General features: G+C 34.6%; 1 protein-coding gene across 1 annotated transcript in view; it reads right to left on the reverse strand.

The window, feature by feature from the left end:
* LOC136805466 (E3 ubiquitin-protein ligase UHRF1-like) overlaps positions 1-18,946 on the reverse strand; it is a 29,813-nt gene extending 10,867 nt beyond the window's left edge. The window contains exons 1-20 of the mRNA XM_067062039.1: positions 18,746-18,946; positions 18,426-18,650; positions 16,824-16,880; positions 15,926-16,041; positions 15,516-15,594; positions 13,670-13,759; positions 13,421-13,470; positions 11,899-11,963; positions 11,776-11,811; positions 11,593-11,666; positions 10,708-11,052; positions 10,379-10,483; positions 4,011-4,117; positions 3,797-3,884; positions 3,610-3,684; positions 3,339-3,413; positions 3,021-3,083; positions 2,297-2,405; positions 1,956-2,098; positions 758-856 (exon numbers count right to left, since the gene is read on the reverse strand). Coding sequence (XP_066918140.1) covers positions 758-856; positions 1,956-2,098; positions 2,297-2,405; positions 3,021-3,083; positions 3,339-3,413; positions 3,610-3,684; positions 3,797-3,884; positions 4,011-4,117; positions 10,379-10,483; positions 10,708-11,052; positions 11,593-11,666; positions 11,776-11,811; positions 11,899-11,963; positions 13,421-13,470; positions 13,670-13,759; positions 15,516-15,594; positions 15,926-16,041; positions 16,824-16,880; positions 18,426-18,650; positions 18,746-18,898 — 2,154 coding nt within the window. The 5' untranslated portion in view covers positions 18,899-18,946. The remainder of the gene's footprint in view (positions 1-757; positions 857-1,955; positions 2,099-2,296; positions 2,406-3,020; positions 3,084-3,338; positions 3,414-3,609; positions 3,685-3,796; positions 3,885-4,010; positions 4,118-10,378; positions 10,484-10,707; positions 11,053-11,592; positions 11,667-11,775; positions 11,812-11,898; positions 11,964-13,420; positions 13,471-13,669; positions 13,760-15,515; positions 15,595-15,925; positions 16,042-16,823; positions 16,881-18,425; positions 18,651-18,745) is intronic.

Below are 18,946 nucleotides of genomic sequence, written 5' to 3' on the forward strand. Positions count from 1 at the left end.
TTTAGGTATTGTCATTTTGCATCAGTGTGCAAAATTTCATAAAAAAATATAAAGTACAGCTCGAGAAATTCAAGAAATACTGTCTTTCCGGCGAAAATAGGTTGTTCCGACGATTTTTCAATAGTTCCGGCTTCGAAAATCAATTTTATTGAAAATTGAAACATGCTTGATGGTTAGCATTGCTATTAATAATGTTTTTGAATGAACAACAACCAATTATAAGGAAAAAGTCCAATGAAAATCCAGAAAAACGGCGATTTCCGGCATATTTCCGGCATTTTCGGCCGGAAAAAAATTGTTGTCAAAAATCGGACTCGGCCATGTTTTGGGCATTGTTAATACACATCTTTGAGCAAAAAATCTGAAAAAACTATTGATAAATTCTCCAGAAAATGCCAAAAAAAACAGTTTTTCCGGCATATTAAAAAAATCGGGCTCCGTCACATTTTGGACATTGCCATTTTGCATCATTGCGCCAAAAATCAGAAAAAACTAATGAGCCAATCCTGAGAAAAGCTGGTAACAGACGGACGAACGGACGAACGGACGGACGAACGGACATCGGTTAATTTATAGGACCTCCACCGGGGTACCCGGAGGTAGGTCCAAAAATAACCCAATAATATTCATCCATGTATCAAGTGCACAAAATTTTAACCGATTCGGATCATTTTTTAGAGAACAGACACAAGTGATCCACATATTCTACCCCAACTGAATTTGAAAACAGATTTCTTTCAAACTCAAAGATAAGTACCTTGCAGGTGGAATGACCGCACTCGATGGTTACAGGCTGGTGGACAACTTCTTGACAGCAAATGCATAAAAAACGATCTTCGATTTCTTGAAGAAATTGCTGAAACAACAAATAAAAATTATTTTGCAGAGTAATCGAAAGGTCCCTTGCAAATTGTTCCACAGAAGTTGTCGAGAGAGATTTTACAGATTTTTTATTATTTTAAGAAGTAGAGATTACAAAAGAGAATTAGTCTGATAACTTTAACTATCGTTCATCGCCTAAATTAAAGTACAAACAGATTTGCGATCCGACAGCAAGCATATGTCAATCCATTTTATTTATCAAAAGGTCATGAATGAACAAGTAGTTTATGCAATAAAACCGTATACAAGTTTTTTTATAAAAACTTTTCAAAATGAAAGCCTTAAAATGTTTTTATATTTACCGTTTCGTGAGCATTTTTATTCATTTTCCTAGGAAATCGAATGTTTAGAGTTCGAAAAGTCTTGAAATATTCTTAACTTGTTCTTAAAGTCTATTTCAAATTAGAAGAAAAAAATTCAAAAAATGGAATTAAACGAACATGAAAAATGAAGAAGAAGAAAAGCAACTTCTTGTAGAATAATGCTACGATCTTCATTTTTGTATCACAAACTTTTCAATCTTAGAACGTCATAAATGCGAAAAAAAATTAAAAAAATATTCATTTAATCAAAAAATACAGCTTAAAACTTTGCCCTGGTTGACTTAAAAAAATCGCTACTTAACATTCGAATTCTATCAAAGGTTAGTAAGGTTTGAAAAAATACTGCCAGCTAATTTGAAATAGACTTTGATATTTTGGACATCAAAAACCTTATGTTCTTATAAAAAATGTAAAAAAATGTGTAATCAAATCTAAAAAGTCAAATCATTAAATTAAATGTAAAAAATCTGTAAAAAAATGTCACGGAATTATGAAAAAACGGAGACTGAGAACATATTTCCGGTTCCATAGACCGATCAAACTTTCTTTCAGGAAACTATTTTCGACACACTCACGGTAGTACTGATACGCATGTAAAAAAAGTCTGGAAAAACTAATGATAACATTTTGAGAAAATCTCAAGAAACTTCTCTTTCCAAGACCTTTTCGGATCTGATAACCGGAACGAACGAACGGGTTAATCTATAGGAACTCTAGAACAATATAACAATAGAACAATAAGCAACATACACGATGATTTGCGACATTCTTAACCAGTTCCAACCAGGTTTTCTCATTCAGTTGGTCACTCTTAATGAGCTTCATGTGTTCACTCGATACTTTGTAATCGGCTTTCACTTTCTTTGATTTCTTGTCTTGATCTTCAGTTGAAACTGAAGATAAACGAGACAAAAAGATATTTAGTAAACTATCGTACGCTTTCATTTTACAATATTGATGATTCATTGCGGTACTAAAGCAAACTAAAGTGGTCTTATTTACATTGTATTAAATTTCAATTTCATGTTGGTGGTACTCATAAAAAGCCATAAGACTCTTGTTGTTATAAATCACGGGGTAGCAACTCAAACCTGTCCCAGAATCAGCACTCTCTTCGTCATTTTTTCGTTTCCGTTTTCCTTTATTTGCGTTTTTTTCCATCTCCTTTTTAGCTTGAGCTTCCAAATAACCGTCAGGGTACTGAATATGCAAATAGTATACCATTGTTCTAAATGCCTATATCTAACATACCTACTGTAGTCGGGGGTAAATCCAAGCGAGCAGCAAAAATGAAAAAAAACTTGACGAGAACTAATTTTGGTAGTGTAAAAAAGACTATTTTGTAAGATGACAAATTTACGAAAAATGGGTAATTTTAACGTGAACTTATTTTAGCGAAGGGTGTATGTTTTGAAATTTAATGTAATTTTTCAAATTTTGGAGAGGCAGCGATTCGCCAAAGTATTAAAAATTAGTTCTCGCCGAAATTGGTTCCCTTAAGGTAATTCTTATTTGAAATTAACTTAAACTCATTAAGTGCCACTGGCATGAGATGAGATCGCTCAATTTGTTCGGTTTTGTAGGTGTACTACCTAGGAGCACAGCGACCCTGTTTAAATGATTGGAGTTTGGACGCGCATTTGAAATCAAAAAATATTTAAAAATTTGACGGCACTTAATGTGTTAAACGAAAATTAAGTGCCATTGGCATCGTATGAAATCGCTCGAATATTTCGGTTCCGTACGGGTGGGTCTTGAACTAGAAGCGATGCGATTGGCTTTTTTACTTAGTTGGGGATGAACCAACCTACCTACCTGGATTTCAAGTCCAAGTTCAGCAATTGTCTTTTTTCCAGCTTCCGTCCAAGGTGCAGGATTCTAAAAGAATGTTATTGTTGTTGTTGTTGTTGTTGTTGTTGTTGTTGTTGTTATTACCGTTGTACCGTTGTAAATTCAAGATCAAAGTAGTTTCAGTTTTTTTAGTTCCATAGCACGAATAAAAATCATTCAAGTTAAATTTTGAAGCCAGAAGACACCTTGCATTATTTCCCACTTAAATTGGTTCACTGGACAATCACAATTCTTCGCAAGCGCTTTAAAGTGAAACGATCATACCTTAAAAGATTAACATACCTTATCGTCCCGACGAAGACGATACCTCCAAACGATGAAACCAGATTGTCCCTTCTCGGGCCAATACTTTGTCACCTAAAAAACGTTTCACACGGAACTTTAAGTCTGAGATGACCCTCCTGCTCCTCCAAAACTGCTCAAAACTAGTTTAAATTTGCTGAAAACCTTGAGCTAACAAGGAACAATATTGATGACAGCAAATATCAGTAATAGAAATACAAACGAAACAGAACGACCTAGCTTTATTTTCAACTTGGAAATGAAATCTCACCTTATAGATACCATCGTATCTGACGCCTTCGTCTGGAGCAAACTCTGAATGCTTTGCGAACTTGTAACTTCGTAACTAGTGTGTAGAGTAAACATTTATATTAACTTGAACAATGAGTAGAAGCCATAATTTCACATATTTAATAAAAAATTCTTCATCGCTAGCTACTCAACAGCTAGCCACCTACCACTCGAATAGGCTTTCCTTTCTTCCAATCCTTAGCTTCGCCACCTTTCTTTGCATCCACTGGACAATCACAATTCTTCGCAAGCGCTCTAAAGTGAAGACACAACCAACTGTAAATTACTCCATTATTCCTTTTCGTAAGCTATTATTAATATTGACAAATGAATTTAAAAAGTAAACAAGATCAGGATGTAATGTTAAGCGAGATCATTTACCGATTGGTCTTAGTCAAAGTTTGATCAAAAGATTGTTCAGCTGTTCGTTTGTTTCCAGAAAGATCACGTCCGCCACTCCCTGTGTAAGTGAATTCCTCTCCGTCATCCTGGTGGTTACAAAGAAAAAGAAATTTCACATTTTTTCATTTTGTTGCACTTTTCCCATCAGCTAAGAAAAAGGTTCCTCTTTGATCGATCGATCGATCGATCGAGACTTGTCAGATCGTTTACCTATCGCCTCTAGGCCTTAAAATCACTATCGACGAAAGTTTGTCCTACACAAATCCTGTGCGTCGTATATCCTAAGTCTTTTCACAGGGTGTTCCCTTACGCTAAGATCGGAGACAGGGGGGGGTACCAAGAGTGGTACTGGACCAGTGCCGAAAAGTTGTACTTTCTTGTATTTTGAAATTTATCCACCACCACTTAGTACCCTGGTACTAAGTTGAAATTACATCTTAAAATAGGTATACCACCCCTTAGTACCCGGTACAATCTTGATATCACCATTGAGAAACGACACACCACCGTTAAGTAGCCTGTACTTAGTTGATTTTTCCCCCTCAAAATAGGTATAACACCCTTAATTCTTAGTAATGGTACTTATTGGTACACCTCTAAGTTTTTTAAAAAACTTTACAACTCTGTATTAAAAAACATACCACACCACTGTACCACCCTTAATATCTCAGGAAAAATTTCTGTCTGGTTAGGTCAAATCAAATATCATTTTCAAGTCAATTTCTTTTAAATCAAATAAAATAAAGTTTCAAATAAAAACAAATTTAGCTCTAATTAACTAATTAATTAATTAATCTTTAATTTGAAACATTATCAACATAAACTTTAATCAAGCAAAGTTGATAAATACCTTATTACACGAACATTACTAGTCATTTTATTAACACGAAGTGAAAAATTTTGTGTTAATAAAAACCCCCTTGATTAAAACCAGCCCCTGCTTCTTTGAAAAAGCAGAAAAATTTGTGTTAATTTCAGATCGTGCAAATTTCAAGGCCATTGAATACTTGCCTACAGTAGTAATATTCGTGTAATAAAGTAACTGTTTTTTCAGTTATTCAAAGGGTATGTATTCTAGCTATCACTGCAAACCGAATTATAACCAAATGAAAATTACTGAAATAAAAACAATTGACCTACATCAAAAAATAAGTTCGCTGGAAAAAATTTATTCACTTAAATAATTAGAATTTACCTAAAATAAAAAAAACAAATTAAATCAAACAAATGGTGACCACAGATAGCATGCTGTGAAAACAGCAAAAACCTTTAAAAACTTTCTCTTCAACTCATTTTCTTGCATTTTCTTAAAAATTGGATGAGTCAAGAGAAAGTGAAAGAACATTTTTTGTGATTTTGCAGGATTTTGAGTACCAGATACTAACTTGATGCCTCATATTTGGTATTGAGACCACCATTTAGTCCCTTGATACAAAGTTGCAAAAATGTTTTTTTCAATTAGGACCACCACTTAGTACCATGTACTAAGTTGTTTTTTACTTACCTTATCAGACCACCACCCGGCACTGGCCCCCACAACTTAGTACCGACCCCCCCTGTCGGAGATGTAGATATATAACATTACTAAATCAAAGGAACACTTAATATATTTTATCTAGTATATGTAAGATACCCCCTCGGTTTTTTGTGATCCTTTTTTCTGCAATTTTTATATAAAATATATATTTTTATAAAAAACGAAAAACTTTATTTCGTAAAATAACAAGAGGGATCATACTTTAGGCGTACAAACTTTCGCGAGCAGAAACTTTCGCGAGGACGAAAAATCGCGAAATTCACGACATTTACTTTCGCGAATTTAACGGAAAAATATTTTTCGCGAGCATAAACTTTCGCGAATCAAGACGTAAAATTGAGAATTTTCACATGAAAAAAATGGCTTAGAGACACAAATACTTCTTGGGTTGGCTTGAAACATTTGTCCTTTGACTTATTAGTCTTTTAACAGGCTAAAAAGTGCCATAAAAGTTACATTTTATTCAAAGTTTGAAGTTTTACAGATTTTCTATTTTGTCAAGAATTTTTCGCGAGCATAAACTTTCGCGAATGGCCCTTCTTAGAATTTTTAAAGATATTTACTTTCGCGAAAAGAGCCAAAATTCGCGAGAATCGCGAAAGTTTCTGCTCGCGAAAGTTTCTACGCCTAAAGTAATTGGACCAACACGATGAAAACTGTCAAAAAAGACAAAAAGTAGAGGAAAAAAGGCTCAAATAAAGAGCAATCAACCGAAATCTCGAGAAAAAAATAAAGAGAAACGAATTTAAGGGCGATTATCGGCTTTTCCAGCTACTTTGGCAACACAAATCGATTTTATTGGCAACTGAGCCGCTATAGCGTCAGCCTGGGTTTAGGTCCCAGCCAAATTTAAGTCCCCCTGAGTTTTAAGTCCCCCCAAAGATTCATAAAATTTTTGGTAGCCCCCAAGCGGGCTTTCGACCCTCGACACTTCTAAAAGTTCGTTCCACGAAAAAAATGGAAATTCAATGTCAATTGTGTTGCAGTTTGAAGTTAAATAAAATGTTTTACTCATTTTATAAAAAGATATTGCGCCGTGGCGAAGATTTTTCAGCTTCATGAGCTTTAATTGGAGTAAATAAAGCCAACCATGATGAAGTATTCAGCCCCTATGTTAAATGATGAAATTTTATCAGGGGGGTTAGGGTCAGAATTCGCCGGAAATTTGGCCGTCGAAATAGTTCCTCGCCCGGCGGAATAGTCGTCCGGCCGGCGGAAATGTTATTCCAGCCGGCGAAAAATTGCCCGTCGGAAATATTATCCGGTCCGGAAATTGAGGTAGAGTTATTTTTTTCAGAGTTATTGTTTTGAGCTACGAAAAAACGAGTTATGATAACATTTTTCGTAAACTCTGGTTTAATTATGATGTCATCATTAATTTCATTACTCGGTTTTCCTTTTGCTTCCTTTAATTATTCGAGTTGTTTTCTGTTGGTAATTCGGTTATTATGTTAACTCGGTTATTTCAAACAACTTGTTAGATTAGCTATTCAAATTTCCTTTTAAACTATTCTATAAGTCAGTTCCCTTTAACTTTTCGATTTACTCCTGTTTCATAAAACTCCTATTTCATAGCCCATATTCCTCTCAAACTCGAGCTATTTCATAACTTGGTTCGCACGCAAGAACTGGTTTTTCATAACTCAAAAATAATAGCTCGGAAAAATTAACTTGGCCTCAATTTTCGCGGACCGGATAACTTTTCCGACGGCCAATTTGCCGCGGGCCGGATGACTGTTTCGGCGGCCGGATAACTGTTCCGACGACCGGATGACTATTCTGACGGGCAATTTTCCGCCGGCCGGACGATTATTCTGCCGACTGAAGTTTAGTCTAGCAAACTAGACGACTAATTCAGATATAGTAGAAATAAAACAAAAAGCAATTGAGAGAAAAAATTTTAGTCGTCTAGAAATCTTTGTGCAAGCCAAAAGCTTCACATTAATATTGGTTTGCTATTGTTAATGAAAAAAAATCTAGGGGGCTTGTTCGGAAAAAAACGGTTTGTTTTGATTTCGTAAATCGATTTGATTGGTTTAGAAAAAACAATCGAGACGCACACCGTTGGTCGAAACACATAAAAGGAGAAATCAGAACACACAACAATTTTCTCTCTCGAAAAATTTTTCTCGTTTGTTTTAAACTAACTCCAAACAAAAGAAAAGTGTCATGTCTATGGTGGCATGTCAATATTGCAATTATAATTCTTTTCTGTTCAGTTGTTGAGGTTGTTTGGGGGGCGTCACTCTCATTGTGAGAGTCTTTGCCCATTGGGGATTTAGATAAATTTTGGAGTATAGTTCAGTTCTGTATCCAGCTTACTGAGCAGAAAAGAGAGCTGATTGTTTATTAAAGACAAAGATGGGAAGAGGTTACATAGTTTATTTATTTATTTAGAAGAACAAGGTATAACACTAGAACGTGTAGAAGAGAGAGGTGTCAGTCATTTAACCTGGATTTATAAAGGTTATAAGACAAAAGATGATTATTTATTATAAGAAAGAAAATTATAGGTTAAAATAAAGAGAATCAGTTTTATTAAAAAGGGCAAACTTAATATAAGTCAATAAAATATGATTTATGAGCTATTTCTTAATTATATATGACCATGAACATATAAACGACTGGACATCTATCTTTTATTGTCTCTTTGAAGCGAGCTTCGTTGCCGCCTGTATTTCAAAACTGCTATAAAAAAATCCGACAATAATCCGTCGTAATTTTATTTCTTTGAATTGTTTAGGTAAAATGATTGATAGAGCTTGAACATTACTCCTAATGCACAAAAAAATTATTTTCAAATTTTTTCACGAGTTTGTAATATATTTTATCAACATTTTCAACTCTGAAATGCAGAATTTCAACTGCGTGTATACTTTTGAATCCCTTTTGTCACTCCAATAATTTTTTTTATGACTTGAAAAAAATAGCTTGCCAAAGTTGAGAGCCTGTGTCATAAGAATATCGAAATTAGAATGTGACACTCTCTAAAATTATTAGACACTTTTAAGTCAAAATTTGGAAATATTAGTCGGAGTTTTGACAAGCTGACGATGATTTTGCCTCTGTTATCTTTGTTATGATATAGATAAAAGACTTGAGAAAAGTAGAACAACAGAGACTTTTGTCGAAATGTTGACGTTGTTAGCAAGGTATTCCCAAGAGGTATACCATCAGAATTTATTGTTTCATTTGATGATTTTAACGAGGCGGCAACGAAGCTAGCAGTGTTATCTTCAAAAATACAAAGGAGATGGATGTCCAGTCGTTTATATGTTCATGATATGACTTAATGTAAGTCTATTACGAATTAGGAAAGAACAGAATTATTAAAAAGGTCAATTTTTTTTAATTAGATAAAGACTTAATATAAGTGATTATAATTCTTTTCTCCGCTCAAAAAAAACTTTTCTTGAAAAAAAAGTGTGTTGATTTGTTGTGTGCTAAATTTTTTTTTTTCATCTTTCATTTTGTTTTGAGAGTTTGTTGTTGCTTGATCAAAAATTAATTTCTCCTTACCTTTCGCGCGCCAAATTCTTACGGAAGCACCCCCGTCCGAGAAAAGCTTTCTTTTGTTTTCAGAAAAAACCCTTTGTTTCCTCGCTACGCAAGTTTCTGCGTAGCTAGCCGGGGATTCTATAAGGCCGGAACACCGGATTCTTCCAGTCGTTTATACAAACTAATATTATCCAGTAACAGTTATCGTATTATCATATAACGCCTATACTACTGTATTACACGCATTATAAACGACTCCAGTCTAACTGAAGAACTATTTTGACGGCCGAATTTCCGGCGAATTCTGACCCTGACCCCCCCCCCCCTTGCTAATGCCTTGCAATTCTTTGGGGTTACCTATTCATTAAGGGTACCTAGCTGTCTTGATGGAAGCTCTGGGGGCTGGTTATATTTTCCAAATTTTCCAATATTTCAAAATATTTCAAATTATTTAATTTTTTTAACCCAGCACCTAGTTTCCCATCCAATTTTTCTTTCGTTTCCCATCACGCCATCTTTTGCTATATTTTTCTAATGTGGTTGTTTTGATTTACAGCCGCCATCTTTATAGCATAACAACAAAGTTTTATTAGCAGGCGTTCATGTGTGAGCGCTTCCCACGCTATAATAGAGAAGCTAAAACGTCAGGACATAAGAGTAAACAAACATGGTAGCTAGTTTTGTTTTTGGTTCTGTTTCACACCCATAACATAACTGATAACAATCTTCTGTAGACGTTTTGAAATCTTTACTGGTACTAATATTTATTCCTTGCTGCATTCCTGTATATTATATAATAACACTATAGTCTTGTTTCTTTTTCATCATTAGAAAGATTTAAAAATCATTAAGATTTTAGGAATGACAAAAGAGCAAAAAGGGTCAATTAAAAAATTATCGGCTGAATAGGGGTACATAACTCAAAGCAATTTCTCAAGGGGACCTAACTCGTTGGGGGCACCATGCTTCAATGGGGGCACCTGAAAAGTGGGCTGAAACCATGAAATAGAAAGATTTATAAGGAGAAATTTCATATTCAAAATTCGCAGAAAAGGCGATTTTCGGTATATTTTTGACATTCGGGGTCGGGAACTCGGACTCGCCAATCATATATTTCCTGAAAAATTGGACTCCGTCACATTTTCGGCGTAATTTGCATATTCGTGATAAAAATCAGAAAAAGTAATGATAAAATCTCGAAAAAAGAGAACCGATTTTTCGGCATATCTCCAGCATTTTTGACGAACGGACGAAATGACAAAAGTTCATTTATAGGACCTCCAGTTAGCTCAAAAAATAGATGAAAGCTCACCGTATCATCTTCATAGCCACCTGCCAAAACAATGGAATAAGCACCTTCTGAATCTCGTCCATGCATTCCACTAACGTGCGGTCGATGGACACCTGCCTCGCTTGCCTAATGGATAAATCGATCCAAATTTCCTAGAATTCCTTCTGAAGGCTCTTGAAGACAACTAAACTCGCATATGATAACTATGATGAAAAATGCTTTCAAAATTTGACTTCCTATATTTCAGATATATTAGATTTTTCTTAACTGAATTGCAATTTTACGAGGCGACAAGATCTGTAATTGTGAGCAGAAATCGTAAGCAATTAAATAACACCACCCGAAATCACCTGTACACGATATTTCCAACGAGAGCCGACAGGAACGCCAGGTATAGGTCCAAAGTGATTAGGGGGGACAATAGTACAGACTTTGGTTCGGCCGACACATGCCATCCCTTTGCCCCAATCTCTATTACTCTTTGAATTAGCTGAAGCCATTTTTGCCTTCTTTGAGCTTTCCTTGAGCTTTTGACCGGCTTTGATGACAGCTGAGCCGTCGTTTTTACACTTTGGACAATACCAGTCATCTTCTTCGGGAAGACTAGTTAGAGGGGGGTTGAGACATTTCATATGGTATGGCAGGTCGCATTCATCACACATCAATTGACGCTCGGGCTCGTCTTTTTCTCCACACTAGTAAGAAATACAAAATCAGGTTTGAGTTGGAAGCACTTTGAAGGTAAGATAACTACCTTATCGGCCCTTTCTTACGCCGGCCCTAATTTAACGCCGGCCCCTTTTGAGAATGTTTTGCGAACATAGTCTAGAGCATAACGGACAGAGAGACGATCAAGAAGCTGATATGATTCAAACCAGTATGATTCTAATCAGATGTCAGTTATAACACACAGCATTAGCACTATAGGAAGACTATCTATACTAAAACATTTATGAGGAAAAAAAACAACAAAAAACCCAGTTTTTGGGGCAAGTTATTTTTGGACCCAAATATCTCCCAAGACTTTTTTTAGAAAATGGGGTTCCGTCATTTTCTGGGCATTGCTATTTTGCATCATTCTGCAAAGAAAAATAAAAAAAAACTTATGTGCAAATTCCGAGATAAGCTGGTAACAGACGAACAGACAGACGAACAGACAGACGAACTGACAAACATTGGTTAATTTATAGGACCTCCCGGGAAAGGCCCAAAAAAGTAAAAAAAAAAGGACTAACCACATGACATCCGCATTGTTTGCAATTTTTTGTTGGCTCGTCTTTACAGTAATCACAATCTGGCTTCACCTTCCCTAAAAAATAAAGATTCCCCTCCCTTCTTAATCCCTTTGGTGTCAACAGAATCTAAAATTGGGCGAAACAAGTAATTTGAATAGTATAGGGGGTAGGAATTATGCTTACTTTTTTCTGGAGCAACCTGATTAACATCTTGCTCTCCTAAAAGTAAAAACCAAATTGATTGTTACTGCTATTCTTTCTCAAGAATAACACAAAGTTTCGAAAATAATTTCCGTAAGTTTATACCTGTTTTTTCAATTTGAAATATTTCATCCGTGAAGATGATTTTGCATTCTTCAGCAACTGCTTTGCTAGAAATATCATAAAGAAAATCCAAATTAGGTTATTCCGGGTAGGCAGCGAGAAAATTTTAGGAAATTGGCCTAAATCCTAAATGATAAGTCAATAAATTGATGAATTAGATCCACATTAATATGTATTTCCACAGCGGAATAGGTAGGCATAATCTAAATTGTGCCATTGATATAAATAGATTCCACAAGTTTCATTCATTAGCTATAAATTTGTTTGGTGAGCTGTCAGTTAGATTGAAATAAACAACTCGTTGCCACCCGTATTCAAAGAAATAACGAGGACATGACTCACTATCTTATTCCCGAAAAGTATTACTTAAGAGTTAAAATAACTCACATTAACACAAAGCAAAAGCTACCGGGATCATTCTACAAAAATGTGGCATCAATGGTTCGAAGGGTAGTTTGCAGTGGTCAAAATCAAAGGCATCAAGTTCAAAGGGTAAAAACAATTAAATATTGTAAAACTTAAGTCTTTTTTATCAAATATATGACTATATAATTTTAGGTACCGGGTGTCTCTGAAAAAACTTCCCCCTGTTTGATTCAAAATTGCGAAAAAGTGAAAAAATATATTAGCTTGATTTTTTCGAAATCGTTTAGAGGAGGGTTTAACTTAAATTTTGGTATATCAAACTTTAAAATTGCTTCATTAGATCAAAAGTTATGGCAAAAAGAGTAAAAAAGTTTTTTTCAAAAAGAGCGAAAAAAGACGAAAAAACAGGGTATCAAATCTTTTGTTAAGAAAAAAAACTCAAATAATCTTTTATTCATTTGGAAATGTATTTCCGTTAACTGTAATACATTTATTTACACGATCAATCATACCAGCAAAAGCAGACCTTATCATTTGAGGGTCAAGATTGTTTGCAGTAAGACGAGGCATGTTTTTCTTCAGCTTACTCAAATTTTCTCTTCTCCACTCAAATAGAGTCGCTAAGCTTTGGAAACTTTTGGAAACATTTTGATAAAAGTTTGTTGCTTGTTGAAACTTCATGCTCATTAATGAATCCCAAAGGAGCTCTAAATTGGCAATAAAAATCATTAAAAACGAATAATGAAACAAAAAAGATGCACAGAAGCTCAAAAGTAAAACTTTACTGCCAATAAAGTACAGTGTTTTCTTGTATAATTTGATACCCTGTTTTTTCGTCTTTTTTTGCTCTTTTTGAAAGAAAATTTTTTACTCTTTTTGTCATAACTTTTGATCTAATGAAGCAATTCTAAAGTTTAATATACCCAAATTTAAGTTGAACCCTCCTCTAAACGATTTCGAAAAAATCAAGCTAATGTGTTTTTTCACTTTTTCGCAATTTTGAATCAAAAAGGGGGAAGTTTTTTCAGAGACACCCGGTATGATGGTCTTAAAAAAGAAATAGTTAAATAGTTATTGGCAAGCAAACGACAGCCCATAGTTAGTTAAACTTATCAGAGCAGAGAGACTGCAGACTCACCCTAGAAGAAGTCTACCATAAAGTTCGTTGTTTCGCCGTTTGTTAGTTGGCTAAATATAAAAAAAGAAGTTTCTAAACAAAACCATAATTGTTTTTCTAAAATAGAAAATCTAATAAAACCAAATAATGACCCCTATGTCGCAAGATTCTCACAGCCCCTTCGAAACTGGTATCTTACTTCCAAATATTAAGTGCAGATTTTCAGATATATAATTGTTGTTTTAATACAAAATCTATGTGATTGCCTACCTTTCTTGTGACCTCTATATCATACCAAAAGCCTCTTTCTTTAGGTTCATCGCAATTATAATTGACCATAACGATTTGACCCACCTCAACCTTAAAAAGGATATCAACATAATCATACTCCTCACTGACATATTTTACAAAGAATTGCACAACATTTCTTTTACCGTCCTTTTCGATAGAAAATTCGTCCTTAAAAGAATTCGTCGGCAAAAAATATTTGTCGACAAGAAACTTGCCATGAAATTGTCCGGCGAATTATTTAGCAATATAACTATGGCTTGAGGGCCATCCAACGCTTTTTCATAGACTGGATAGCGCTGATAAGTGACCTGGTGTAATTTTGGCAGACTTTATTTTAGCTTTGCTTAAGTATGAGCATGTAGCAAATCCAGACCACTAGATCCAGTCCCTTTTTGGAGAAAACTAAACAGAAAACATTGAGCGATCTTTTCTTCAAATTTTATATTTTTAAATGTAAATAGTTTAAAACAAGTGTGGTAGATCAATGCCATAAGAGTTCTCAATTAGTTAACAACCAGAGCCATGTATCAATATTTTAAAAAGTTATCTTCCATTAAAATACTAAAAAGTACATCATTCAGAGTTTAGTACTTACGCACTAATCGACGTAAAAAGTTAGAAAAACTGTGCAATAAAACAAGGTAATGAAAACAATGATGGTAATAAAAACAATGATGAAAGCATTAAAAAGTATTGAAAATAAAATTCATGATTTGTCCGGGGGGACCGATTTGAAGTTCTTTAGAATAAATTTGTTGTTATGGCGACATTTGGAAATAAGTTCAGTTCTTTTGTTTACGAGATCGAGCTCTGACGTAACCTCTGTGAGACAGAGGTTGCATTTTTTCGAGCCGTAGACATACGGGAGGGTATGGTCGCTAATTTCCCAAGAAGAGTTTTGAGAGCTTTCGAATGGTATGCATGATACTGTCTGAAAATGAGTTTGAAATTTTCAAAAGATTTTGCCCTTTGGGTTTTGCCTGGGGAAAAAAGAAATTGCCCAAAAAAGGGATGTTCCACCAGTGGGATTTTAGGGGATTTTTTCCTGAGGCATAAGCATCCTATAGAGAGGGTCTGGAGAAAGTTTCAGCTATATGTTATTTTTTTCCTGTAAATTATGCTAAACGACCCCACTATATATACATAACTAAAATACCTTGAAATAATCTGCAACATATCTGTAGAACTGACAAAACAATTATCTGGAGCCAAAGTGATCAACGAATCCAGTGTGGTAAAAATTATACACTCATACAAGTCAAAATTCAAGCATCAAAATTTAGTTTTATGAAGCAAAATTTTGTTGGTGCACACAGAAGATACATCAGAGCACTTAAATTCAATAAATCTATTTTCTAATCGTTTACAACATCTCCACATTAAACAAGAAAGGAGGAAGAAAAAGAAGCAAACTTCCTTCCGCCTACTTTTTTTTCGAAATCTAAATATATTTTCCAATCCATGATTTGGTGCCTCACAGAAAATTTAACCATTACATAATATTAAATTGTAGACACTAGCCAGCTAAAAATATCTTTACCCGTATATCGGCTAAAGGCGGCAAATTTATTGGATGCCAGCACGGGAAAAAATAAAGGCGCCTAAAAGAAAGAGGAGACTCTAAGCTATCCAGCGAGCTATGAACAAGCTTCTAACTCCTTCTAGATCTGGAGCCTTTAAAGTTTGAACTAGCGATTTTCTTTAAAAAAAATTAGAAAAAAATGACTGTGGCACTTAAAGAGTTAATATAGTATTACTACAGGCTGAAAGAGAGTATCCAAATCCTTTTGAAACAGACTTTAAGTAAGTAATCCAAGAAAGAAACCTTTTCAATTGGGATCTTTCTTCGTGCTCTTGGTCGAACATCATCTTTACAAAGTTGAACTATTTCATCCTCATCATACCTAACAATGAAGGAGCATAAAAAACACAAAGTTCTGGAATTCTTTTGCAAATATAAATTATTGCAGAACCATGAAAAAGACGTACTATTCTAGGACGCAAAGTTTAGCTGGAACTTCGAGCAAAATTTCTGAAGAGTTTGAATGATATTGTTTGTTGATATTTATTTGAATTTATAAAAAAAATTCACGCATTCACGCAGTTTTAAAAAAAAATTCAGTGCTTGTGCTTTTCCTCTGAGCTTTTATTAATTTATTAATCATTGAGCTGTTAACAAGAGAGTTTAAGGCAATAAAAAGCCTTAATCCCAAACAAGTCAGCATAAGGACTCACCCTTCAAATACGACATAAAGAATGACGTGGTTATTTTCATCAGCAGAAATCTTTTTTACAATTCCTTCAAACCATGCACCCATAGTCAAATCTTTTGCATCTACAAGATCGCCAACCTAAATTGTAATTCAGTATTAGTCTCGTTATAGATACTAATAGAATAATAATAAAACAAGTTAATAAAAGTTTATCATTGGAATCTCCGTTGTTGACCATGTGGATGGTCTAGGTGATTGTCTGGTCAAGTGGTTGGATGCTAAGACAGATCCTGTTCGATACTGTTACGTGCTGATGCTGTGAAGGTTGGATCCTGTTACATTTGTGTTGATGTGGATGCTGTGCCCGACAGATCCAGTCGCGATTGTGTTATATAGACTGTTCCTGTTGGTCGTGGCTTCATGTTTTCATGATCTTCTGTTTGGTGTTGTTGCCGCATGCTTTGTTATCCATTGGATCGCATAATCATCAAGAACACCTACATCTGGTGAGTCAACCATATTCAACATTCAGTTAAATTGTAAGTAGATTAATTGGGCTTTCCCAGAAAAAAACCGTACACCCCCTGTTGAGGAGGTCCAACTTTTTGTATGAGCTACCCCTGGAATTCCAATTTAAAATATTGTACCCCCCTTGGAGTTCCAAGAAACTTAAGGGTCAAAACCCTCTGAATTCCGAATTTTTGTGGGTTTTCAAACAATACCTCATGGAATTCCGCTTATTTTTAATGGATTTTTGTAAACCCCTATGGAATTCCGCAACATTTCAAACCTTACCCCCTAGGAACGGAAATTGACCTCCTCAACATGGGGTACGTACGGTTTTTTTCTAGGAAAGCCCATTCCACCCTATTTCCACCACTCTTTTAGATAAAAATTTGAATGATTCATGAATATTATACCTTCCATGCACCGTGCTCTTGTAATCCTTCTTCAGGTTTCGATTTTGGTTCATTGACCTAAGACGGCAAAGTCAGAAACATTTCCATATAGATACTTTGTACAGAATTTTACAGCATTGTGCAGCATTGTGTACAAAAGGGTCCGAATCTCCCATTTTGATTTCATCTCACATAAATATACATATACATGTTAAAAAATCTTTCTCAGTAAAAAGGGTTGTAGAAAGGCACCACAGGCAAAAACTTAGCCATTGACGTTGCAACTTAATTTACTAATATACCAAATCTTTTAAACAAATATGACATATGATAATTTTTTACTATGACATTATTTCTAACCTCCTTATTTTATAAGCAGTATAAAAATTCAGTCTCCCATATAAAGCTTTCCTTAATAAAAGGTTAGCCTTTGATTGTTCGCACTTTTCTTGTGGAAAATTTATATGCCTGAGTATTTACTGTAAAGGTTCACTGTTTAAAATTTTTAAGTGATCACCGCTTACACTTTGCAAATTCTGTAATCAAACAAAAATTGTGTGAAAACGTACAGAACATTATTCAAGATCTGATGATCGTCTCTGGCGTGAAACAGCCTATAATGTTTTTAATTTTTTGAAGAAAAATAAATTTTGAATTATAGCTCTATCTTGGTATAGAGCACTTTGTCACCGCAAATTACTGATGTTGGTGAATTGATTGATATATATTATGTCGGGCAAGGGTCATACATACAACATACATACTACGTGAGCACTATGATACTTATTACCTGGTGGTGTGACATAGAAAAATGAACTTTCTATCCTTTACTGCTTGAAACTTTGTTTTTGGTACGTACTTTGAAGCCTCCTAATTTCAATCAGATATGCTATTGTTATTAATTATTGTATAGAAAGCTATTAGCTGTAGAAGCAGTGAAAAAACAGCATGAAACAATCTTTTTCGACTCAAAAGAGCCATCTTGTAAAGGCTGTAACCCTCGATACAAAAACTTTGTACAGGAAAAATAACTACAAAGCTGAAATCACAAGTCTACAAAGTACCACAAAAATTGAGTTTCTAGCACCAAAGTATAAAAAAATTAATTACTTTCTTTTCCACAAAATTGGATAAGAGTGAGGAAAATCCTTTTCGAAAATCCAGAGAGGAAGCATAGGGCCGGGGGTAGAAAAAGTTGCTTCAAAAAGTAAGACAGGGGAGAAAAATTATGTGGAAAATTTCTATATCTCTTCTCTTGTAACACAAAATAGTTAACATTCAAGTTGCAACATCGTTAACTTTTTATTCTTTACATAAAAAACTTTTTCATTTCATTCTGTGGAAGTTTTTTAATTTTTTCATTGTATTTACAAAGATACTACTACTCACGTTAGAAGTAGCAAAGATTAATAAACACTAAAAAAAACTAAAGTGGGGGGATTTTTTTCAATTTTCAAGAGGGGAAACCAACCTTTGAGTTAATTCTTTTACAATATAAATTGCTCTGAATTATTTTTTCAATGGTATAAAATGTGTTGGAATTGAATAATTTGTTTAAAAATGGCGAGCAAAATAAAGGTTAGTGCACACTTTAGGGCAAACGGACTTCAATAATCTCAATACCTGATTTGTGTCTTTGTTGTTTTTGAGTTCTTCTTTGGTATCTTTATCTTTGCTTTTTTCATCATCAGTGCTGTTATCGCTGATATTTGTTAAAGTTGAAATTTCTTCGACCTTGTCCAACTCCTTCTCTTCAACATTTGCTGATTCAATTGGGGGCAGGACCATCACTTGGATCAAACAGTTTAGTTTGACATTGTAATCGAACAAAGTGTGGCCATCTTCAAGCTAAATAAAAAGAAACGACATAAAAAGTATACAAAGTCTAATTTTACTTTTAAGCATTGACAGTAAGAAAAATTCTGAAAATTCATTCATCTAACCTGCTTCCCATAGAAGAACAGCTTTTGTCGAGAGGGAGGGACATTCAAAGCTTCTTCCAACTGGATTCTCAAATCTTCTATTTTAGTTAATTTGCTAAGGTTGTCAACTTGGTGGCTGCACTTGCCATCCATCGTTCGAACCCTTATCCACATGGTTATTGATTGAATTGACCTTTTTTAGTAAAAACACATATAATATAT

This window comes from Clytia hemisphaerica, unplaced genomic scaffold (genome assembly GCF_902728285.1).
Source record: "Clytia hemisphaerica strain Z4C2 unplaced genomic scaffold, Clytia hemisphaerica genome assembly, whole genome shotgun sequence".
NCBI lineage: Eukaryota > Metazoa > Cnidaria > Hydrozoa > Leptothecata > Clytiidae > Clytia > Clytia hemisphaerica.